This window comes from Pan paniscus, chromosome 16, assembly GCF_029289425.2.
Source record: "Pan paniscus chromosome 16, NHGRI_mPanPan1-v2.0_pri, whole genome shotgun sequence".
NCBI lineage: Eukaryota > Metazoa > Chordata > Mammalia > Primates > Hominidae > Pan > Pan paniscus.
Window position 1 is genome coordinate 56,932,232 of NC_073265.2, and position 25,796 is coordinate 56,958,027.

General features: G+C 38.0%; 1 protein-coding gene across 13 annotated transcripts in view; it reads left to right on the forward strand.

Moving 5' to 3' along the window:
• MAP2K5 (mitogen-activated protein kinase kinase 5) overlaps positions 1-25,796 on the forward strand; it is a 267,047-nt gene that overhangs the window by 134,787 nt on the left and 106,464 nt on the right. For all 13 annotated transcript variants that reach the window (XM_003828008.6, XM_055098505.2, XM_063596751.1 and 10 more), the window contains 2 exons: positions 17,579-17,652; positions 18,618-18,668. In XM_003828008.6, the coding sequence (XP_003828056.1) occupies positions 17,579-17,652; positions 18,618-18,668 (125 nt within the window). The remainder of the gene's footprint in view (positions 1-17,578; positions 17,653-18,617; positions 18,669-25,796) is intronic.

Genomic DNA, 25,796 nt, shown 5'->3' on the forward strand with positions numbered 1-25,796 from the left:
ATGAGGATGCAGAAAAATTGGATCACTAATACATTGCTGGTAGGAATGTAAAATGATACAGCCCCACTGCTGACATTTAAAAAAAAAAGAAAGAAAGCTAGACATGCTACTACCGTATGACCCAGCAATTGCATTCCTGGGCATTTATCCCAGAGAAATGAAGACTTCTGTTCACACAAAAACCTGTACGCAAGTGTTTATTGCAGCTCTATTCATCATAGCCAAAAACTGGAAACAACTCAGATGTCCTTCAACAGGTGAATGGTTAAGCAAGCTGTGGGCATTCATACCATGGATTACTGCTCAGCAATAGAAAGGAGCGAACTGTTGATGCCCACAACCTGGATGAATCTCCAGATCATTATACTGAGTGAAAAAGCCAGTCACAAAGGTTACATAGTGTATGATTCCATTTGTATAATATTCTTGAGATGACAAAATTATAGAAATGGAGAGAGCACATTAGTGGTTACCAGGGGCTGAGAGGATGGGAGACAGAGGGAATGTTTACAATGGAGCAAGATGAGGAATCCTCATGGTGATGGAAATGTTCTCCATCTTGACCATCAGTGTCAATACCCTGGTTGTGATACTATACTACAGTTTTATAAGATGTTACCATTAGGGGAAACTGGGTGGAGGGTACACAGGATGTCTCTGTATTATTTCTTACCATTGTAAATGTAAACTTTGAGATAACTATGTAAATCTATAGTTATCTCAAAATTAAAATCTTAATGTAAACAACAAAAAAAGAATATATCATCTTTCTATAGTTACCTGTATTCAGAAGGTCAGCTTAATCAGAGAAGGTTGTCCTGGACTTAGTTTTTCTCTCTCCCATGCTTCTGTGGTAGGATTTGATCATAGGCAGAGTCATCCCTTTTAGGAAATCAGTAAGAGGGAAATTACCCTCTTCCATTCTGAAAATGAGTATCAATGGAAGCCTTAGAGGAGAAATAAGGAAAGACGTCGTGTGTCATTCAAGGAACAAATGCAAATGGAAGAGGATAGTTATTTCCCCAGTCCCCACCTCTAAAAGCCTTCTGACTTGCAGGGGATTGGGATTTGAAGCAGATTGTGTGACCGTTGTGTGTTTTGGCTCACCAGTCTCTATAGTATCCATTAGGGTAAGCTTCTGTTCAACCACCCAGCAAGATGCCCCCAGTGTGTGGATGAATGTTTGATTCACCAAGTCCCACAGTTAGCTCTGATCATTGCTTTGTCTCTGACACAAACCTGAAGTTTAGGAGCTTATCAGAGGGAGAGAGAGAGCACCTCTATGATGAATGACAGGGTCATTTCTGTTGGTAGAGGAATTTATGGCATTGATTGTATGCTAGTGGATATTTGTTGGATGAATACATTGAATCATAATTTTCTGAGGACAGTGTTTTTCTCCTAGAACTTTTTATAATGTGGCAAAATTGGAAGTCATCTTTTGTTCCCCTTTCTCGTATTAAAGTAAGAGATTTATCCTTGGGACATTTTGCCAAGCAGAATGGACAGACAGCTTTAGCAGTTGGAAGAGCTCTCCATGTCTCTTCCTTTCTTTAAAGGCATGGTTGAAGGTGATCAGCATCATGGAAATCAAATCTACTCTTTTGCTGGTGGAAGATTAAGTTCCTTCTGGATTGGGTACAATCATAATAATAACAATATTAATCATTTTACTAATATCATTTATTGAGTACCTTGTATGTGCTACTGTGTTAGCTCTCTTGTATGTATAATTTTATTTAATTGTTATAATAACCTTGTGAGGAGGTATCATTGTATCTCCATTCTTAGGTGAAGCAATCAAGGCTCAAGCAGCCTAAAAAACTTGCTTAGTTATAGGAAAAGTCATAGGAAAAAGTCATAGGAAAGTGGTTGGTGGCCTAATGGAAAAGCTCTAGTTTGAGGGTCAGACCCAGGTTTAAGTTCTGGTTCTTCCTCTTAATTCATCTTAGCTATGTGACCTTGGGTCAGCTTCTTAACTTCTTTGAGGTCATAGCATTGTACCTGGCATATAACAGCTATTATTATGTCAAATAATTATTTCTCAAGAAAAGAAGCAAGAGGTTAAATGAGAGGGAATAGTTAGAACGTTCCTCACACTTTCCTGTTAACATCTCCTTTTCTTAGAAAATTTGCCTGTGAATATAAAGAACTTAAAACATCTGGGCTATTTTCTTTGTGAACTTCCCAAGATCACCCAACTATTCACTGCCAAAGCTGGGATAATCCATCCTATTAGTTCCAATAAGATTTAGCTCATAAATATAATGCAGTTTGTTAAGGCTTAAGAGCTTTACTAGTCGAAGCCTCTAGTTTTGTGTCCTTGGGCAAGTAATTTCATTAATTTGAACCTCGATTTCCTCCTCTGTAAAATGGGGTTAATAATAGTACCTATCTCAAGGGTTATAATGAGAATTAAATGAGGTAATGCATATGATAATAATGCACTTAGCCCAGTTCCTGGTATATATTAAGTGCCAAGTAAGTGTTATCTACCATAATTTTTTGTTATTTCTTTAAAACAAATTACCAGGATTAGTCTTCTGGACACACCGCTCCAAGTCAAGTCTGCTGTCTTACATCTTATTTATGCATATAATGTGGTATTCCTTTGTTTTCTTTCCTTTTTCCCCAAAAATGTTTTATAGTCAAGAGGAGTCTTAACAGTCAGTGGTATCTTAGACTTGGGGAAGTAGGTTGTGCAGGAACACATTCCTCCAGACCTGGGTTTTCCTAAACACTGACCAGAATATGTACACATCACAGGCAGGAATCTAAGATTCACCACTTTAGAAGGAAATCTCTTTTACTTACTATGAAAGGATTAAGAGAGGGAGAATTGAGAAGCTCAGGCCTTTTTGCCCTTGTTATTAATCTTGTAAATGTCGCAGGTCCCCTGCCTTTATTGAAGAAGGAAAGGGCACGTTTGTTGCCTCCATTCTGAACCGAATCATGAGACTCCAGGCAATAACTGCCATTGAGGATGGCTAATTATGCGGTTTAATTTTATTTAAGGCCTTTGCAAGAATATTTGGATGACCTACCCTTTCTTATGTAATGGAGTCATTAGAATAACTTTTATATTGCAATGTGGTTTTCCCTTAAGTATGTTCCCGTTGTGCACAGATGAATTTGTAATGCAGAATGTCAGCATAGTCTATATTTAATTGTACCTGCTGTTCTCATTCATTAGAATGCAGTCCCCAAGAAATAACTAGATAGATATATTGTTTTTTTTTCTTTTCATAAGACAATTAAACATAATGAAAGAGCATTGCTGAAGATCCCAGGCACAGTGCTAGGAGAGGTTACTAGGAGTGGAGACCTGCTAATGTGCCCTCTGGCTCCTGGTAAACTGAGAGTGGCTTCCTGGTATTCACACAGTGTAATTGCTTTATAGGGGGAAAAAGTTGAAGAGAAGTTTATTTCTGCCTCCGTTATCATCCCACAACAGCCACATGCCACATTTAAAAATGTTTCTGTAACAATCGTACCATGCCTGTTTCTAAGAGCATTCAGTGAGACATGTAAAAGTTCAGAGCAAATTAAATGTTTAAATATGAAACAAAGACCAAAAGGAAGTAGAAGTTGGAGATACCAACAGCACCTGATGTGAATAGGTCATAACAAAAAGGGAATCCTCAATTGGTATGGTTTTTCTTTTCTGGCAAAAGAAACCATATAGCTGATACAAAAATCACAATTTTCTTTAGAACTGATCTTACCAGACACCGGGCACAGTGGCTCACGCCTGTAATCCCAACACTTTGGGAAGCCGAGGCGGTAGGATCATGAGGTCAGTAGTTTGAGACCAGCCTGGCCAATATGGAGAAACCCCATCTCTACTAAAAATACAAAAATTAGCGGGGCATGGTGGCGAGCACCTGTAGTCCCAGCTACTCAGGAGGCTGAGGCAGGAGAGTCGCTTGCACCTGAGAGTCGGAGGTTGCAGTGAGGTGAGATCGTGCCACTGCACTCCAGCCTGGCAACCGAGTGACACTCCATCTCAAAAAAAAAAAAAAAAAAAAAAAAAAGAACTAATCTTACAAGGAAATTACCGTTTGGGTCCCTATACAAAGCACATTAAGTAACTCCAACTGTAGTTTTGTGAAGGAGCTTTTATTTGTTTTGAACAGCCCCTTCGGCACCCAGCCAGATCCTAGCCAAGGGTAACCTCCCACCCTGACCCCTGATTGTGCTGGGGGCAGGGGCTGGGCAGTGGGCGGAGGAGCCCTTTTGTGAAGATGTTGGGAAAGCACATGCTCTTGAGGCTCTGGCCTTTATTAGCAAGCTTCTGCTTGATGCTGTTTATGTGGATTGTTTAATGGCTAATTGATGCAGAATGTGTAAAGATACAGTTTCCTGCGTGAGGCAGTTATGGGTGGCAACGTGGGTTGTCTCAACATGATACCAATTTCCACAGTCAATTTGGCCAATTCAGTGGGGGAAAAAAATCAGTCCAGCCTGAAAATCAGAGCAGCTACTTGTGGTTATTGAGGCAACTATGGTTGGTGGATCACATTTTTCATGTTTGAATCAGTTGTTTTTACATTTTATAGACATAGCCTTACTCATTTTTTGAAATAATCTTAAATACACAAAAGTAACATTTTAAAATTATTATCTTTCTTTAAATATTTGTAATCGCGGTTTATCAGGCTTAGTGCATATCAGTTCTAAGAGGAAATAACCATTTTACCATTGATATATAGTATATGTAATTAACTGATCTTTCATACTTTGTTATAGGGTAAGAGAGTGACCACAGTGACCACAAAAGCACCTGCAGAAACTATGGATTATCAATTTATTTATTAGTAATTAGTCATGGTAATGAGAAATCAAGTTGTGTTTTGAGGTTGATTTTTTAAAAGAGCTTTATTGATATATAATTTGCATGCCATAAAATTCATCTACTCAATTCAGTGATTTTTAGTAAGTTTATAAAGTTGTGCAACCATAATCATAATCCAGTTTTAGAACATTTTCATCACCCCAAAAAAGTGTCCTCATGCTCATTGGCAATCACTCCCTGCTCCTGTCCTCAGCCCCAGGGAACCACTGATTTACTTTCTGACTCTTAACAGATTTGCCTTTTCTGGACATTTTATATAAGCAGAAACATACCACATGAAATCTTTGTGCCTGACTTCTTTCACTTAGCATGATGTTTTTGAGATGTGCCTGTATTATAGCATGTGTCTGTAGTTCATTCCTTTTTATTGTTGAATAGTATTCCATTGTATGGATATATCACATTTTGTCTGCTTATTTACTAGTAGAGGGATATTTGGCATTGTATCCACTTTGGGACGATTATGAATAATACTACTTTTCATACACAAGTCTTTATGTGGTTCTGTATTTTCATTTCTCTTGAGTAAATACCTAGGAGTGGAATTGGTATATTTCTTTAGATATTTGTAAATCATAGTTCATCAGGCCATCTAGCGCATATCAGATTTGAGAAGAAATAATTATTTTACCATTGGTATATATTATATGATTAGTATAATGAACCAATGTTTCATACTTTGTTAAAGAGTGACCACATAGTGACTACAAAGGTCATATGATAGCTTTATGTTTAAGTTTTAAAGACACTTTGAGGCTGATTTTTATTTACCTAAAACCACCTACTATTATCCTTAGCATGACAGAAGGCTCTTTTAGTAAACTCTTCCATTCTTTCTGCCCACTGATATTTTTCTAATAATCTTCTAAGCATTTCAAGTTATTGGATGGAACTGCATCATAACCACCTATTATCTACTTGGGCTGTCACTGCTGCAACTCAAAGATTTATTGCATCATCGTTAAAAAGCCCAGCTTACTGTGAAATCTCACTGAAGGAGTGAGACAGTATTGTGACAGGAGACACATGTTGTGATTGGATAATGTTAACTCGTCTGTGATCCCAGCTGAACACACTTGCTACCCTAGAAGAAGCCTGCCTTCAGGTGGAGCTGGTATAATGAAAGTTAACCTCATTTAGCATTTGGATATAAGCCAATGTATTAAATGATCCACATCCTGATTTCCTAGAGTGGAAGTCATCATTACTGATTCTACAAAGCAGTAGCTTTATAGTATATTTGGTACATTCAAGTTTACAAAATGTTTTTCCCATTCATTTGATTCATTCAACATTTCACTGACCTCTAGCTCTGTGCCAGCAGTGCTAAGCACACAGGCCCACTTCATTCTCTTAACAGCCTTGTCGATGTAGGAAGATCAGATATCAAGATATCAGATATCAGGATATCATATACAGGATATGATGTACAAGATCAGGGATGATATCTGATCTTCCAACACTGGCAAGGTTGTCAGTGAGAATTCAGGATTGTTATGAGAATTAAGTGAAATTGTGTGCTCAACACTGAGCATGCGAGTGTTGTGAGTACACACACCCACACATACATGTATGCTCAGAGAGGTTTAAATGATTCGTCCAGTCTCACAGTCAGTATGCAGTGGCACCTTCCAGGGCATCACTCTGCTTCCTTTAAGGGAATCTGACCCACAGGAATCTATTTTGATGCCTATAAAAGCCTACTGCATAAAATGACTAAATCTTTTAAAATGAAAAAAGGAGTATTGGATATTAAAAATGAGCCACTTTGCATTGTACCTTTATCTTACTATTTCCAAAATGATAGTCATCTCTTGGCCAAGATAGCTTAAACCTAAACCTTAAATTAGGAAACACCTAAACTTGATATTTTTAATGCAAAAGGAGAATAAGTTAGTTTGCTTTTTCACTAAAGGTTTATGTGTTGCGGTAGAAGAAACTTATTTCTCTTTAGTGGTATGAAGAGGACCCATAATTCCAAGCTTCAACACACCTCATTTGTATTTTCTTTGAGAAAATGTCTCAGTTAAAATCAATGCCCTAGTATTCATTTGAGCTCCCTTGCCTTCAATAAAACTAATTGATAAACCCTAATAATTAATGGCCTGATTAAACCAAAATGACTTACATCTGCCCTGATGATTGCCATTTATAATCAGTCACTTTAATGACTCATCTTTTCTGTGCTTTGCTTACAGAAGAAAGGCTGTGATGTTTTTAAGTGAACTGAATGAAAAGCTGTATGCCTTCAATTGCTGTTTGTTTTCCATAACTTGATATTGCATTAAAATAAGCATAAATATAACTACCTCCTTAAAAGTAATCTTTCTGCCTAATCTGTTGTGCTGTTGTCTATGGCTTCGAGTGAAGCTGAAAACAAACAAGAAAAAAAAATCAAATCATTTCAGTGTTTCTAGAGCTATTCTTTTTTTTTTTTTTTTTTTTTTAAGATAGAGTCTTATTCTATTGCCACGATGGAGTGCAGTGGTGTGATCTCAGCTCACTGCAACCTCCGCCTCCTGGGTTCAAGCGATTCTCCTGCCTCAGCCCTCAGCCTCCCAAGTAGCTGGGACTACAGGCACATGCCACCACACCCAGCTAATTTTTTGTATTTTTAGTAAAGACAGGGTTTTGTCACATTGGCCAGGCTGGTTTCGATCTCCTGACCTCATGTTCCACCCGCCTTGGCCTCCCAAAGTGCTGGGATTACAGGTGTGAGCCACTGCGCCTGGCCCCTGGAGCTATTCTTAAGAGCTATAGGTTGGCTGGATGTGGTGGCTCACACCTGTAATCCCAGCACTTTGGGAGGCCAAGGCAGGCAGATCATGAGGTCAGGAGATCAAGACCATCCTGGCTAACATGGTGAAACCCATCTCTACTAAAAATACAAAAAATTAGCCGGGCATGGTGGCAGGTGCCTGTAGTCCCAGCTACTTGGGAGGCTGAGGTAGAAGAATGGTGTGAACCCAGGAGGTAGAGCTTGCAGTGAGGTGAGATCCCACCACTGCACTCCAGCCTGGGTGACAGAGCAAGACTCCATCTCAAAAAATAAAAAAAAAAGAGTTGTAGGCTGGGTGCAGTGGCTCATGCCTGTAATCCCAGCACTTTGGGAGGCTGAGGCAGGTGGATCACCTGAGGTCAGGAGTTCGAGACCAGCCTGGCCAACACGGCAAAACCCCATCTCTACTAAAAATAACAAAAACTAGCTGGGCATGGTGGCAGTCGCCTGTAATCCCAGCGACTTGGGAGGCTGAGGAAGGAGAATCGCTTGAACCCGGGAGGCGGAGGTTGCAGTGAGCTGAGATCGGGCCATTGCACTCCAGCCTGGGCAACAAGAGCGAAAACTCTGTCTCAAAAAAAAAAAAAGTTGTAGAACTTGCATGTTTTAAATGAAACCTTGAAGTAATAAGTTCAGTGGCTATATAATAGGATTGTTGATACTTTGGATATAAGGTAGAATATTTTATGCAATAGATAACAAAATTTAAATCAGGGGAGCTGTCCTTAACCCAACATTTAAAGGGATTCTATTTGCTTCAAATTCTGCCACATGAATTCAGATTTAACCTAGTTTAATAAAGTCCTAATATTATTTATATCTACATTACCTTAAAAAAGGATTCGAGGTGGTTTATGATATAAGGTCAATACAATGAACAAAAGACAAAAGCAAACATTTTAAAAGAAAGGGAGGTGGGGTGTGGTGGCTCATGCCTGTAGTCCCAGCACTTTGGGAGGCTGAGGCAGGTGGATCACCTGAGGTCAGGAGTTCGAGACCAGCTTGGCCAACATGGCGAAACCCCATCACTACTAAAAGTACAAAAATTAACCGGGTGTGTTGGTGGGCGCCTGTAATCCTAGCTACTCAGGAGGCTGAGGCAGGAGAAGCTTGAACCTGGGCATTGGAGGTGGCAGTGAGCCGAGATCACGCCACTGCACTTTAGCCTGGGTGACATGAGCAAGACTCTGTCTCAAAAACAAAACAAAACAAACAAACAAAAAAACAGATACTTCTACTTCTGCCCATGGAGTCACTGATGTGGGATTTGCCCTCTACCAGAAATAATTAGGAAACTGGACAAAATAGTGAAACAGTTATCTTCAAACTTTAGACAACAGGCAATGTGAGACAGTGATCCCTGAGAGAACAGAAACAAATGAAGTAAGTCCTACAATCACCCAAGCTGTCTGCACAGAAACCCAAACAAAGCTCAAAGGTCTTACTGAGCTGAAAAGACAGAATTTGGAGTTCAAGGAGACCAAAATGGCTAGAATTCACAGAGCAGAGTCCTAGAAAGGCAGGAACATGCAGAGAAAGAGCTCTAGAAATTGCGTAGGAGTTTCCTTGCGTCTGGCCTAACATCAGCCTCTACATTTATAGAGTGAAATCCTACAAAGCTAGACAACCAACTACTGTTTAGAAACGAAGATTTCTGGGGAACTATAAGCCAAACAATTCCCAAAACTTATACAAAGTTGGGAATATTTTAAATTCTAATAATCCAGTGTAGAGAGGCCTCATTAAACACATTGGAGAATTCAAGAAAGAGATTAGAAGGATTATGCTTTAGCAGTGGGGCTAAACTAGCCCTGTAGTAGTGGTTACTCTCAACTCTCCTAAAATAAAAGGACTAAAATCAGCCTCAAAATGATTCAGCTATCAGTGTTCAGCAGATATATTACTTGCCAGTATTAAGTCCAACACTCTGGATTACAATAAAATCCAGCATTCAACGACACAAGATTCACAATGTTGACAATCCAAATAAACAGTTGACAAGCAAAGAATTTTTCTTCTGATTATGGATGAAAGACTATAACCGGGAAAAAATCAGTCTGTAGAAATAGATGCCCCCCTCCCACACACACACCAGAAATAATGTACTTTGCAGACAGGACTTTAGAATAGTTATTATAAAAACTATATATGCCCAAGGAATTCATAGGAAACATGAGCATAATGAGAGAAATGGAAGACAAACAAGTTGAACATTTATTTTTCAATTATGAAAAATATCTGAAATAAAAATTTAATTGATGGAATTAACTGAATTAGACACTACAGAAGAAATTGTGATATGGAGGTTAAAGATCTGGAAATTATCCAAAATTACTCATTCTACTACTAGAAAAAATATTTTTTTAAATGAGCACAACCTTAATGATCTTTGAGACACTATCAAGAAGTCTAAGATATATGTGTTAAGTGGAGTCTCAAAAGAAGAGTAAAGAGAAAAGGAAACAAAAAATAATTTGAAGAAATAATGGCCGAAAACTTTCCAAATTTGGTGAAGCCTGTAAGTCCACAGATCTAAGAACTCAATGAACCCTAACCAGGATGAACACAGAACCACACCAAAGCACATCAAAATAAAAATTTTGATAACCAGTGAGTAAAAAGAAAATCTTAAAAATATTCACAGAAAACAGAGCACATTAGGTAGAGAAACAAAGATAAGATTGACAGCCGACTTCATATCACAAGCTATGCAAGCCAGAAGATAATGGAAAGACATCTTTAAAATGTTGAAAGAAAGAAGTTATTCCAGAATTCCGTGCCCAGCAAATACATTTTCCAAAAATAAACAGCTAAATAAAGACTTTTTCAGATGAATATGAGAGAATTCATTGCCAGTAGACCAGCATTACAAAAAAATGTTAAGCTATTTAGGATGAAGGAAACTGATGATGGATGGTTAGATCTACACAAAGGAATAAATAGTTTAACAAATCGTGGATAAATAAAAAGATGTTTTCTCACTTTTAAATGTCTTTAAAATATAATTATTTAAAGGAAAAATAAAGACATTATATTATGGCGCTTATAGTGTACATAGAAGAAAGATGTATGAAAATAAAAGATGAGAAGAAGAAAATGGAAATATATTATTGTAAGGTTTGTACATTATAAATGAAATACCCTAATATTACTTGAAGGTAGACTGTAAAAAATTAAAGCAGCATATTGTAAATTCTAGAACAGCCATAAATAAATAAAGCTTCAAACAGACTGGCAAAATTCAACCCATGGGCAAAAATTGGGCCTTTGCCTGTTTTTACAAACACAATGGAATTGGAACACAGTCATGGCCGTTCATTTACATGTGGCCTATCATTGCATTTGCACTACATCAGCAGAATTTGAGTAGTTACAACAAAAAGCTTATAGCTCTCAAAGCCTGAGATATCTACTTATGACTCTTTACAGGAAAAGTTTGCCAACCTCTGGCTCAGAAGCAAATAGTAGAGATTAGTGGAATGCTAAGAACTAGCCCAGCTAACCCAAAAGAAAGCAGGAAAAGAAGAGAAAAAGGAACAAAGGTCAGATGGGGCAAATAGATGGTAGAGTTGAACCCAGCCATATCAATAATTACGTTAAGTGTGAATGGTCTAAACAGTCCAATTAAAAGCACAAATGTCAAACTGTATAAAAGAGCAAGACACAACTGTACAGTGTTTGCAGGACACCTATTTCAATTATAATGACAGATATATCATCCAACAATAATCAGCAGATTGTTTAAAGAAAAATAATAACATGGCCAGGCGCGATGGCTCACACCTGTAATCCCAGCACTTTGGGAGGCCAAGGCAAGCAGATCACTTGAGTTCAGGAGTTCGAGACCAGCCTGGCCAACATGGTGAAACTCCCGTCTCACTAAAAATACAAAAACTAGCTGGGGGTGGTGGCAGGCACCTGTAATCCTGGCTACTCAGGAGGCTGAAGAGAATCACTTGAACCCAGGAGGCAGAGGTTGCAGTGAGCCAAGATCACATCACTGCACTCCAGCCTGGGCAACAGAGTGGGACTGTGTCTCAAATAATAATAATAATAATAATAATAATAATAACAACATGTTGTAGGGTTTATAATTTATGAGAAGAAGCAAAACTAATGTATAATGACAAAAACACTCAGTGATTTACCAAAGGCTGGGGGTCAGGGTAGAATTGACTGTAAAGTTTTTAAACTTTTACACAGCAAACTTTTTGAGGTGAGTTTAAAAACTTTTTGAGGTGAGCTTAAAAACTTTAAAGTTTAAAGGTTTCTAAACCTGGGGGTAGGAGGGAGATGGTGAAAACAGAATGAACAAAGGTTTAATGATTTTTTTTGAGACAGTGATTAAAACAGTCCAGGTGGAATGCAAAGATTGGTTTGAGGATGACTGGATGTCTAGTACTTTAAAGTTTTTAAACTTTAAACACAGCAAACTTTTGAGGTGATGGAAATGTTCGATATCTTGATCATGGTGTGGTTGCATGGTTGTAGACATTCATCAGACTCATCAAACTACATTCAAAATGGCTGCAGTAAAATTGATTTTTTTAATGAGATTTATTTCAAAAAGTAAAGTGAAACGAGAAGAAATTTCTCTTCAGATATTCTGAACTTTTTAGAAGTTAAATCAGAGGGAAATGCAGTAAGTTATGTTGGTCTTTTAAATGCTGGCCTGAAAACCAGGCTGTATTGGATTGGTTTCTGGTTCAATAAGTCTGGAGTAGAACACAAAAAGCTGTATTTTTTAATTATGCACAGCCAAGCTTAGGGGCTATTTATTTGCATAACTTTCATTGTCTTTATTAAAAGAAACATCCCTATTGTTCAGAAAGAAAACCCCACTTAGAATATACATAAACAACATTGTTATCCTAAAATCGCATGAACAGTATTTTTGTTCAGAGAATATACCAAACTGCTTCTTGGTCTACATGCACCTGGAGGCCAGAGACAGGGTCTTACTCATGTTTCTCTCCACAGCACCTAGTACCATATCTGGCACATGGTAAGGTGTCAGTAAATATTTGTGAGTGAGTACTTTTAAATGACTATGGATTCTTCTCAGAATGAAGTGTCATTTTGAAATGTATTCATTCTGAAGTGTAGTCCATTAAATGGGAAAAGATGGAGCTCCTTCTTAGGCCAAATTCATGCTCTTCTGGATCAGCATGTTAGTTCACCTGTTTAGTAGAGATACCATTTATTCACCATTTGCTCAACAAATATTGTTTCCTGTATGTACCAGACACCATTCTAGATGTGGTAGTGAACAAAACAGACCAAGTATGCATTCATGGAGCTTCCCTTGAAGAGGGGAGTACTGAGAATTAACAGATCTATGTGTAGAAATGGAGCGTGTTGATGGAGGTAAATGTTAAGAAGAACACTGAAGCAGAAGAAAAGGGAAAGGAAGTATCTGAGCTAGGGGGTATTGCTACTGCATACTAGGTGGTTAGGAAAGGCTTCCCCTAAAAAGGTAAGAATCTAAAGCAAAGGAGAAAAATTCAGGCAAAAATCTAAAGCAAAGGAGCAAGCCAGGGACAATTTGTGGAAGCATAGTAGTATTCCAGGGACACAGAGCCACAGCGCAAGAGCATACCTGGCAGGTAGGCCAGTGAGCTGAAGCAGAGTGGGCATGGAAAAGAGTGGCAAGGTGAGAGTATGAGGCAGCTCACAAGGGCCTTGGGGACCTCTGGGAGGACTTTCCATTTTTGCACTGAGTTGGAAAGGCTTTGGAGGTTTTAGGCAAAGAAGTGACGTGGTCTGACTTAGGTTTTAAAGGGATCATTTTAGCTGCTGTGTTGAACACAAACTATACTAGAGCAAGTGTAAAACTAGGGAAACCAGCTTAGTAGCATTGTTGAGGAAGGGATGCATATAGTCTGGCAAAAATGTTTCCTTGTAAACATCACATTGGTTTTACAGTCCTACTTACTGGGCTTTGGAAATTATTTTCTTTGAGCTAGTATTTTACTCAAATACAGCTTTAATTGCCACAGTAGCAATAGAAATTATTTTCTAAATATAATGAAATATACAACTTTTTCTAGCTTGGTTGGTTACCAATTGATAATAATAATACACTTAAAGAATGTTGGACAGTTTAAAAAGCAATTTTACATTCGTTATCTCATCTAATCCTCACAGTTCTCTAATATTGACAAGGTAACTGTTATCTCCCTACAGAGTTGGAAACTAAAACATCACATGCCAAGGCCAAAGTCATGTGCCAAATTTGTGACAGGATCAAAAAGACTAAAACCCAGGTCATATGTCTCCTAGCCCAGATTCATTGACTTTGTTAAAGGGGGTTGTTAGGTTCAAATTATGTCTCAAGGTTGCTGGTAAAGGGGATATTTATATTAGCAAATTTAATGTATCATTTAAAAAGCTATCAACCAGTGAACAAGATACTGTGCTCGGCAGGGATACATTTAAAGATGTATAAAGTATACTCCTACCCTATGAACTTATTTCTTTGGGTGATGATACTGATAACAGCAAAAACATTAAGTAACTCTTAGTATAAAATGTCATTAAAGCTGAGTGCAGTGGCAAACATCTGTAGTCCCTTTGACTCGGGAGGCTGAGGCAGAAGGATCACTTGAGCCCAAAAGTTTGAGGTCAGCCTGGGCAACATAGCAAGACCCTGTCTCTGAAATACATACATACATACATACATACATTACATACATAAATCATATGCTTTGTCCCATACGTTACATACATAAATCATATGCTTTGTCCCAAACAAATGGTACAGACAGATGCTACAGAAATTCAAAGAAGGTAGTGACTTTGATGGCCTGAGATGAAGGATGGGCAGGATTCAGATAGTTGGAAAATATGGAGGAAAGGTTTCTAAACCTGGGGGTGGGAAGGAGATGATGAAAACAGAATGAACAAAGCCTTAATGGTGAGGTTTTTTTTTCTTTTGAGACAGTGATTAAAACAGTCTCATTGGAATGCAAAGATTGATTTGAGGATGACTGAATGTCTACTACTTTCACACATAAAGTACTTCTGAAAACCAGATTGAGGGGAGAATATGGAGAAGTCATACAGTAGGCTTACATATATGTTAAAAAGATGTTGGAAAGCTGGAAAATGCAGTCAGGTTCTTATTTACACCTTGTCTTTTGGAATATAGTTTAGCAGTTTTGTTGTTTTATTATTTTGTCTTTCCATTGATCCACTTAAGTCAGATGTATCTGATTGAAACTAAAGATTTGCTGCTTTTAGCATACCTCTTAATTTCCAGGCAGCACCTTCTTCCAGGAGTTCAAAATATTTGTTCATTAACTGTCTCCATCTGATATGGTAGCTTAAGAATGGTTTAGGGCAAACTTGTCCAACCCATGCTCCACGGGCCACATGAGCCACAGGATGGCTTTGAGTAGTGCAGCCCATCGCAAATTTGTAAACTTTGTTAAAACATTATGGGATTTTTGTGTGTGTGCCATTTTTTGTAAATCTCATCAGCTATCGTTAGTGTATTTTATATGTGGTCCAAGACAGTTCTTCTTCCAATGTGGCCCAGGGAAGCCAAAAGATTGTACACCCCTAGTTTAGGACATCAATATGTAAAAGAACAAATTGTGCAAAAGAAAAATATTTAAAACTGAGGGCCCATGATAAGAACTAGATTTGAAAAATAAGACCAAACTATGTAGAATCTAACATTTGTTTCAGTTCAGCAAACATTTAAGTGTCTACTGTGGCTATGATGTGTTGTGCTAACTGCTGGGGCACACTTGAAAGCACAACCCTGTTCTTAAGGAATTCATGTTCTGGTTGGTGGGGGACGTGTCAGAGAATACTTAACCTCCTCCTTAAGGAGACAAGTGATGTAGTGAAAGTGGTATATTTAAGGTTTAATATGATGATGGTATAAGAATTATGTTGAAAAATTAGAGAAAACTATAGACTCCAAGAGACCAGGGACTTGCTGGTAAAGGGGACATTTGTCTTAGCAATTTTTTTTTTTGGAGACAAGTCTCACTCTGATACCCAGACTACAGTGCAGTGGCACCATCTCAGCTCACTGCAACCTCCGTTTCCCAGGTTGAAGCAATTCTCCTCCCTCAGCCTCCCAAGTAGCTGAGATTACAGGTGTCCGCCACCACGCCTGGCTAATTTTTGTATTTTTAGTAGAGATGAGGTTTTGCCATGTTGGCCAGGCTGGTCTTGAACTCCTGACCCCCAGTGATCTGCCTGCCTCAGCCTCCCAAAATGTTGGGATTACATGCGTGAGCCACTGCTCCCGGCCATGTATTAGTAAATTTAATGTATCATATAAAAAGCCATCAATCAGTGAACAAGATACTGTGCTTGGAAGGGATACATTTAAAGATGTATAAAGTATACTCCTACCCTGTGAACTTACTTATTTCTTGGGGCAATGATACCGATAAAAAGAGCTTACACCTGCCTGTGCATACCAACTTGAATTCATAGAGCCTCCCAATAGAGGTTATAGTGTGTGGTATCTGAAGGGCTTGCTACAGAGACAGGCTCTACAGTTCACCCCTCATCACTGAAACAATCATCAACCACAATATGTACTTGTGGTTTCCATTCTTTATTCACTCATCCATTCAACAAATGTTTATCGAGCACTTGAAATATATCTGGCACTCTTTCAGGGGCTGGGAGCACAGTAGTCAAGAAAAGAGACAAAGTCCTTTTCTTGTAATGTAAATTCATGGAATTTCTTGTAAATTCATGGAATTTACATTCAAATGTCAGTTATCAGGCTAACTGAGGCTGATAATATTTAGCAGGCTAAATGAGCTAATGTTTAAGAAAATGCCAAGCACATTGCCTGTCACATAAGTATAATTCAGTAATAGTTACTGTGTGTGAACTTGAAATTTGAATTAAGTATCTACTCTTGGCAAGATACTTTGTTGTGGTACCCTTTTGCCGGATGGAAGGTCAGGAGAAGATTAACTCATTTACAGTTTTTTAAAAAATGTGACACCAAAAAATTGAGTCTCCTGTTCAGTGTCAGTGTAGTCGAGATTATATGCTGTTTTAAATATAACCAGTTGTCTCTGCTAGACTACACTTTTGCCATAAAAGACGCATTGAAGCAGATGCTGCTCTATACCATCAAAAGTGGTATGCTCTTGTCCTCCTTGGATGGCTTTTTTGGGCTCCCTGAATTCCTGAAAAGGCTCATTGTTGTCTCTGAAGATGCTTCACAAAAATCCTTTGTGTCATTACTTAGCGACTGAGTGCTTTGGTGAAATCTATGTCAATTCTTTTGTTAACTATAACAGCAGCCAAAAATAATGTAAGGGAAGAGAAGGATAAATGAAACAAAGACTAATAAGCACATGCATGTACACATATGTACACATCTTTTAGATAAATTTCTAAGTATTATCTGAAGTAGCATTTGCCTTGTAAAACATGTGAAATAGCAGTACTACATTCATTTCCTCATCGGTTTCATTCAAATATGACCTGTTACCCGTAGCATATGAATGATTTTTCCTTGTTGCCTCCCTTTGGCATTACTATTACTTAGATAGGAGGACTAGCTTGATAATTACACATATAGAGCAAAACTCATCCTTTTTGTGCAAATTCTTTGCAAGAAGATTACATTTTCTTATCTACCTACTTTTCCTGAAAAACTAGGGATAGGATGATGGGTGTATTTACTGTTGTTGTAAGCCAAGGTTTGATTTCACTTTCACTTAAAATAAACTCTTTCTTCTGTAGAAACCAGAAATCATTGAACGTGGAGGAGTTAAGACCTTACATTTTACCTTCAGTTAAAAAAAAATGCTTTTCATTAAATTTGTGATTTGAATTTCGGATTGAGCAGATGATGTCATTTCTGCAACTTGGTGTGGTGTGCATGTGTGCTTTTAAAGAACAAACGCTGTAGATACATGGAATTAGTTACATGGCCTTTTCTGGTCCCTTTTTAGACGTGAAGCCCTCCAATATGCTAGTAAACACAAGAGGACAGGTTAAGCTGTGTGATTTTGGAGTTAGCACTCAGGTATGTCTCTTTTCCTCCCAGTGTACTCTTTTCTCTGCAACAACCCCTTTATATTTTCATTCTGTTCTCTGGATTGAAAAATCACCTAGCTGCCAGACAAACAGAAACTCTGCATCTTTTCCTCGTCTGGGAGTGTGTTATTCATTTTTAATCTCTGAGCGAGTTTCCTTCATCAGAATATGATTGTTCATTGTTTAATGACAGTAAAAACTGCTGATATTGTAATTACTACTTACGAATAGCAAACTTCATTGATATGCAGCTTTGATATGAAAGCGTTCTGGCCAGACAAAAGGGAGGGCAGAGTGAGAGCTGTGCCTGGGGAGCCCAACTGGCCCACAATAAAAATTAATATTGGGAGCAACAATGGTGGAGGGCCATTACAATGTGCAGCACAAATTTTAATTAATTTCCATTTTGGACCTCCCCTGAGAAACGCAGTGATAGTGACCCATGAGCGTGCTGTGATGTTGATTTGAATTGCAGCCACCTTTACTCCCAGCCAAACACGAAGACCAAAGCGAAGGTCATCGTTGTATTATGAGTTGTCAAAGTCTGTTATCCCTCCAGCGTATTTAGTGTTCATTTCATTCTAGTAATGCATGGGGCTTCATTCACATCTTGAGCCATCTGACTAAAAATTAAGTGTGTTCAAATTCTGCTTTAAAATGACTTTTTATATCAGGCGGGTTTGGGATACTAAAGCGATAGGCATCCTGCTTAAGTGAATTGTTTAAGGTTATCTGCTATAAACTGTAATGCTGTGCTTGTTTAAACTGGAAATCACATTCAAAAGAAAAGAGAGATTTAATCATTTTTATTGCCTTTGTAGATAAATTTGTTCCCTTTTACATAATTTTTAGTTGATTTATACGAATGATGATTGTAGGTCAAATGAGGAATAATTGCCCATTTTATTTCCACATTATCTTTATATTGTTCTAACAGACTGTTTTGTCTCATAGCTGGTGAATTCTATAGCCAAGACGTATGTTGGAACAAATGCTTATATGGCGGTAAGTAAACTTATGCAAAAATAACGTTTAAAACCAACATCTTTATCTTTATGTACTTGGTAATGTATAATTCTTGAATTAATTCCACAGCTTTAGCCTAGCAGATCATAAATTGCAAAGTCAATCTAGTCATGATCTGATTTTTAAATCTTTCTAAAAGACATTAGGGTTTTTACAGGAGCTATCAACTTATCTGACTTTGTTGACTTAACTGGTTGGTTCAAATGTGAAATCGCTGAGTTTCGAAGTTTAATCCTACAGAAAAATTTCACCTTGTAGCATACTGGCCACTTTTCCACATTTCTTATTTAATTAACCCTCAAGTATCCCCAAATGTCAGTCAATAAAATTGGGTTTTTTTTTCTTGGAATATGAATATGCTTTGTCACCAGATCAAAATTAAATTACTGATGTAGCCAAATTTTATTTATGGATCTCTGAATGTAAAGGTTTAGGGGGCTGTTTTCTATAGAACTTGGACCTTTATATTTTGTTTAGTTGTTATTCATGCCTATTGTAAGATTATTTAGTTGCACTGAAATAAACTTACCAACAATAACAAGTAGAAGCATAAGGCTGTTTCAAAGACCAGTGCAGACTTGGCTTTTGAGTAAGGGAAGTTATTTGTTTTCATAAAAATACTTTAGTTTATGGGTTTTCATAATCACCTTGAGAGTCAAAGGGAAAAAAAATTAAACAGGAAACTTATCTAGTATTAATTTTGGAGCAAAGTTTTGTCTTCCTGTAACAAAGATAATTTTTTATAATGAAAGCTCTAAATTTATTTAGGTAGTCCCTTTCATCTCTAATAGGCTTTGTTAATATGTCATGTAATTAAATGATGTTAGTATGGATAAAACCGTGGGTCTTAGTCTCAGTATTCTTTCTGTATATATTATCTTGATTAAAGATTTAGGGATGGAAAAAACACATGAAAAAATGCTCATCATCACTGGCCATCAGAGAAATGCAAATCAAAACCACAATGAGATACCATCTCACACCAGTTAGAATGGCGATCATTAAAAAGTCAGGAAACAACAGGTGCTGGAGAGGATGTGGAGAAATAGGAACACTTTTACACTGTTGGTGGGACTGTAAACTAGTTCAACCATTGTGGCAATTCCTCAGGGATCTAGAACTAGAAATACCATTTGACCCAGCCATCCCATTACTGGGTATATACCCAAAGGATTATAAATCATGCTGCTATAAAGACACATGCACACGTATGTTTATTGCGGCATTATTCACAATAGCAAAGACTTGGAACCAACCCAAATGTCCAACAATGATAGACTGGATTAAGAAAATGTGGCACATATACACCGTGGAATACTATGCAGCCATACAAAATGATGAGTTCATGTCCTTTGTAGGGACATGGATGAAATTGGAAATCATCATTCTCAGTAAACTATCGCAAGAACAAAAAACCAAACACCGCATATTCTCACTCATAGGTGGGAATTGAACAATGAGAACACATGGACACAGGAAGGGGAACATCACACTCTGGGGACTGTTGTGGGGTGGGGGGACGGGGGGAGGGATAGCATTGGGAGATATACCTAATGCTAGATGATGAGTTAGTGGGTGCAGTGCACCAGCATGGCACATGTATACATACGCAACTAACCTGCACATTGTGCACGTGTACCCTAAAACTTAAAGTATAATAATAATAAATTAAAAAAAAAAAGATTTAGGGATGGAACCTTATTCTAAACCTAATTCTAAACCTAAACCTTATTCTCAGAACAATACAAAACATTTTGTTTTCATTCAGATACCAGAATAGCTCATTTTTGTCTTGCGTGGTTTTTAAAGAAAGTTTATACTTTCTTGTATAATAATAGGAAAAATAATAAATTAACCTCTGAAGTCATCATATCTGTTTTTATAAAATGTAATTACCTTCCTTCCTCTACCAAGTTAGGTGAGATTGGTGAGCCACCTTTATAGCTTTGCTGAATGCTAAGGTTTAAGTCTTTGAAAGAATATGAAACACTGTAATTTTTTAAAAGTTGGGGGGACATGACTATAAATGAAACAATTGCTCAACTACCCAGCATGTTCTTAGTAGCTTTAAATTCCTCTGATAAGTAAATTGCATTATATTTGAATGTGCAAATCCAGATTACAGTTGTCTTTCCCAGGTGTACATTAAAGAAATTAGTTTTTTATTTTTGTTTATGGATGAATGTGATGCATCCATCTGTTAATTGAAAATGTGAGGATTAAAATTATGAAATGTTAGCTTGGATTGACAAAACTAAAATTGCTTTGCTTCTTAGGTGAGTGAATTCTGGTCGTCAGCTTTGTAGTTCAAGCTATAAAAAGCATAAGATACCTAGAAAAGGAGCAATGATAGCTTGAGAGTGAGTGCTTTGCTCAGGTCAGTAGGAGGCTCTTATTGGCCAAGTGCTCACCTACGTGGTGTAAGGTTGGGGGTGGGGGGAGGTGGAAATAACCTATATTATTATAGTACAGGTATGAATCCCTGACTTTTATCTGCTGACAGTCTCTTGAGAGAAAAGAGCTGAGCTTTTTTTTTTTTTTAACCACAACTAGTTCTCATTTTAGCTGGTATATTTTATAATTTTGAGTTCTACATGAGCCCTATACCAAATATCCATGAACTACAGTTCTCAGGCCAAATTCAATTTACTGGAACAATGTACTGATCACTCTTCCAAGCTCTTACTGCCTATTTTTGTAAATAAAGTTTTACTGGAACATGTCCACACCCATTTGCTTATATATTATGCATGGCCCCTTTAGCACTACAGTGGCAGGGTTGAGTAGTTGTGACAGTTGCAGCAGAAAGTATATGGCTCATAACATGAAAAATATTTACTAGCTGACCCTTTACCGAAAAAGTTTGCCAGCCCCTGATCTATGCCAGTGAAAGTTGTATCTGAAACTGAGCACCTTCAATAATCAACCAGCATTTACTGAGCATCTTCTATGCTGTTAGGTACAGTGGAACCACTCTATAATCTAGATAAGACTTGGGTGAAACAGGGAACACGACATTATATGTAGCAGCATTATGTGTGACATAATAAAGACTTAAGTTGTACCAAACATACATTTAGTAAATAAGACAGGCCGGGCACAGTGGCTCACACCTGTAATCCCAGCACTTTGGGAGGCCAAGGCAGGCAGATCACCTGAGGTCAGGAGTTTGAGACCAGGCTGACCAACATGGAGAAACCCCATCTCTACTAAAAATACAAAAAATCAGCTGGGCGTGGTGGTGCATGCCTGTAATCCCAGCTACTCAGGAGGCTGAGGCAGGAGAATCACTTGAACCCGGGAGGCGGAGGTTGCGGTGAGCTGAGATCGCACCATTGCACTCCAGCCTGGGCAACAAGAGTGAAACTCAGTCTCAAAAAGAAAAAAGAAAAGAAAATGAGACTTACAGTGTACAAACTTGATGATTCAAACAGTATATGAAAAGGATGCTTGCACAAGAGAAAGATCACTGTGAATGGATGAGCAAATACTCAGAAGGCATGGGTGAGGGTGAAGAAGTGGGGAAGAGGACAAATAAAAAATTGCAGGAATACATCATTAGAAGTCATTTGATACCCTCATTTTATGTATTTCCCTCACTTTATATTCATGCATACTTCTGTATAGTGATAATAACATCAGTAATAATAATAGCTTACACTTAAGTAGCTTTATGTGCCAATCACTCTTCTTACATATATTAACTTTTAAATCCTCACAACACTATGACATAGGTAATATTATTATTCTCATTTTAGAGATAAAGAAACTGAAGCAAGAGAAGTTAAGTGACTTACCCAAGTTCACAAAGCTCATAAGTGTCAATCAGAACTCAAAATTAAGTGATCTGCCTTCAGAGACTAAATTCTTAATTGCTGTGCCTCTCATTATACCCATATTATTTATGCATCTCCCTCAATCTAGATTATGACTTTCACAGTGGCAAGATTTATTCTGCTCACTCTATATATCCAGTACCTCACACAGTGCCAGACGAATGAATTAGTTCACGAAAGCTGCATTCCAAAAGTGTCTTGTTCTCTAATTATAAGCACAGCATTTAACTTTTCGTATTAAGAATCTTGCTTGTGTTTCAAGGTATAGACAGCCCAAAATTACCCAAACACAGCCAGCTAAGCTACTCAAATATGAAAAAGAAAATGTATCAGAATGAAATAGCCCTGTATATGTGAATAATCTCACTTAATCTGTAATCGAAAGCATAAAATATAGAAAAGATAATTAGGAAAAAGACAGGGAGGCTTTTGTAACATCATTAGTCATTTAGAAAAACCAAGTATGGGCACATTAAGCAGCAATGTGCTTGTAGGAGACTTGAAAAGTCATCTTGATCCAACCTCCCCATTGACCAGTGAGGAGACTGAGACCTGGAAAAGTGAAGTGTCATGCTCAAGGAAATACTGTTTTTTAGGGGCAGATAATTAATAGGTTCAATAGATACCTTCATCCAAACCATGAAAGATTTTCAACCACATTTTGATAGGATTTTATCCATAAGAATTATAAAAGGGGTCTGGAAACTTGGAGCTTATATTAAATTAACCATTTTTCAGAAATTCTTTATTTTTTTTTTTCTTGAGATGAAGTCTCACCCTGTCCCCCAGGCTGGAGTGCAGTGGCAATTGCACCTCACCGCAACCTCTGTCTCCTGGGTTCAAGCGATTCTCCTGCCTCAGCCTCCAGAGTAGCTGGGATTACAGGCGTGCACCACCACGCCCGGCTAATTTTTGTATTTTTAGTAGAGACGGGGGGGGTTGCGCCATGTTGGCCATGCTGGTCTCGAACTCCTGGCCTCAAGTGATCCACCCGCCTTGGCCTCCCAAAGTGCTGGGATTACAGGTGTGAGCCACCACGCTTGGCCCAGAAATTCTAATTACTAAAAATTTTATTATGTTTTTAAGATAGAAGTTCCTAAAACTTTAACCAACTATTCAGTCTTCCTGGCTTACTATCATTTTAAAAATCAAATATAAAAATTGACACTATTGCTATGATTAACTGAAGTTTTAAAATGAAAAAATCTTACTCAAATACTTGGGATCAGAAAGTCAATCTAAATAACCATTCTTATCTCTAGAACATTTTTTTCTGCCCAAGCTATTCCAATTCTTGGTAATTGTCTTTACTCGGAATAAAACACATACACATTGCATGATCCAACTCAATTGGCTATGCTCATGCGATGGTAGTAATGGTAGTGGTGGTGACTGGAAGGAGGCTAACATTAACTGAGCATTCCCATGTGGCACGTACTGAAGCACATTGCGGGATTCATTTAATCTTCACACAACCCCAGGAGGTATACGTATTACTACTATTATTTATTATTACTCTCTTCATTTTACAGATGAGGAAACCAAAGGTAAAAATATCTTTAACCCAAGGTCTCAGAGTTGGCACATAGTAAAAGGCAATTTAATGAGGACATCAGCCTCTAGTTTCTGCTAATAGCAGACTAAGTTATTTAGATCAACTCTTCTGTTTAAATATGCTAGCTAAGTTTTTTTTTTTAAACCATCTCAAATGCACCGAAGAGCTAAAAAGACAGTGGGCTACTCCCAGGACAATTTTTGAATGAAATCCTACCACAGAGAGGAAAGTAGAATGGGAGCCCCATCACTGCTTATTCCTGAGGGCATTTGCCTGAATCACAGTCAGGCAAGAGGGGCAGCAGCCAAGCTTCAGGGCCCACCTAAGTCAGAAGGTCTCAGAGGAGATTGTCTGTTCCCTGCTAGAAGCCTAAATGGCTAACCTCAGTGTAAGGGTAAACTAGATCTAAAACTACTCCTCTTCCCCTAGTCCCGGGAAACTGAAGAGGAGGCATCTGGAACTAAGCAGAGAAGCAGAAGAAATAGGAAAAGTGGAACAAACTATGACCATAGCCTGGTATAGATTTGCACCCTGGGTATATGCATATGTGTCCTAGGTTGGACAAGGCACATCATGCTGAGAAGTGGTTTGAGGTGGTCTCCACCTTAGGCCTCAGAGAACCTCTCCAAAATTTTTCTTTCAAGGGGAAAAACTAGCAAGCAAAGAGAACCAGGCACACAAGAAAACAAAGCCACCTGAACAAGATCAGCAGGAACAGCAGGCAGCAGAATCAGATGCATACAGACTTAAGATCACACATTTTTTAAGTGACATAGTAGATTTTTAAAGTCCTAAACAAAACTTCTAGATTAAAATTTAAAACTCACTGTATTTGACAGCATATTGGACACAGCAGAAGAGAGAATTGGTGTACTGGAAGACAGATCTGAATTCAAGCAGTCTAACTCCAGAGCCCTGTTTAACCAGTGTTCTGTCTGCCTACACAGGGATCTTGCCAATGTAAAAAAAAAAAAAAAAAAAATCCTCATCACTTGTGATACATATTTTGACTATACACTAGCCTGAAGTTTTCTTGCCTACTTTGTTAATTTTCTAGGTAGCCTGAGTCTGAACAGAAATTCCTTTTTTGGAAGAGATAAGGGATATACCTTGGTATCTTCCTGCTTTTGACAAATATCGTTGTAAACAGACGGTTCTGGAGTTAGTTAACTAAATGTGGATTCTTGTCAAGGCTGAGTCACAGAGGACATCTGGAGGGAGTATAGTGTGGGTGCCAGAAGGACTGCCCTTTAAGATCTTCCATAAATTCTACTTATTAGATCATCACTACTCTTTACTGTTCTTATTAAGAACAGGTCAGGGTTTTTTGTTTCATTTTGTTTGCTTGTCATTTAACCTCACTACAAAGATGTTTTAGACAAGAGTCATGTTTTTCCTATTATTTAGCTTTTCACACTGATGACAGCTGTCATGTGAGAGAGTAACCTCAGTTTTAGCTTTTTAACTGCTAAATATCCATCATAGATATTCTGTCAACAACATGGTACCTGGTAGTTGGTTTTGTTTTGTTTTGTTTTTCAGGGGAGAGGACAGGGCAGGCCACCTTGGCTTCAAGTGTGAGAACAGCTTTGAATTGTGCAGCCTTGGGCCATCAAATCCTGGCTCCATAAATTCAGAATGTTTTGCTGCTCATCTTGTGTCTAAATCACTTCCAGGGGCCTGAGCACATTTCCCAATCCCTATCCACCTTAAGAG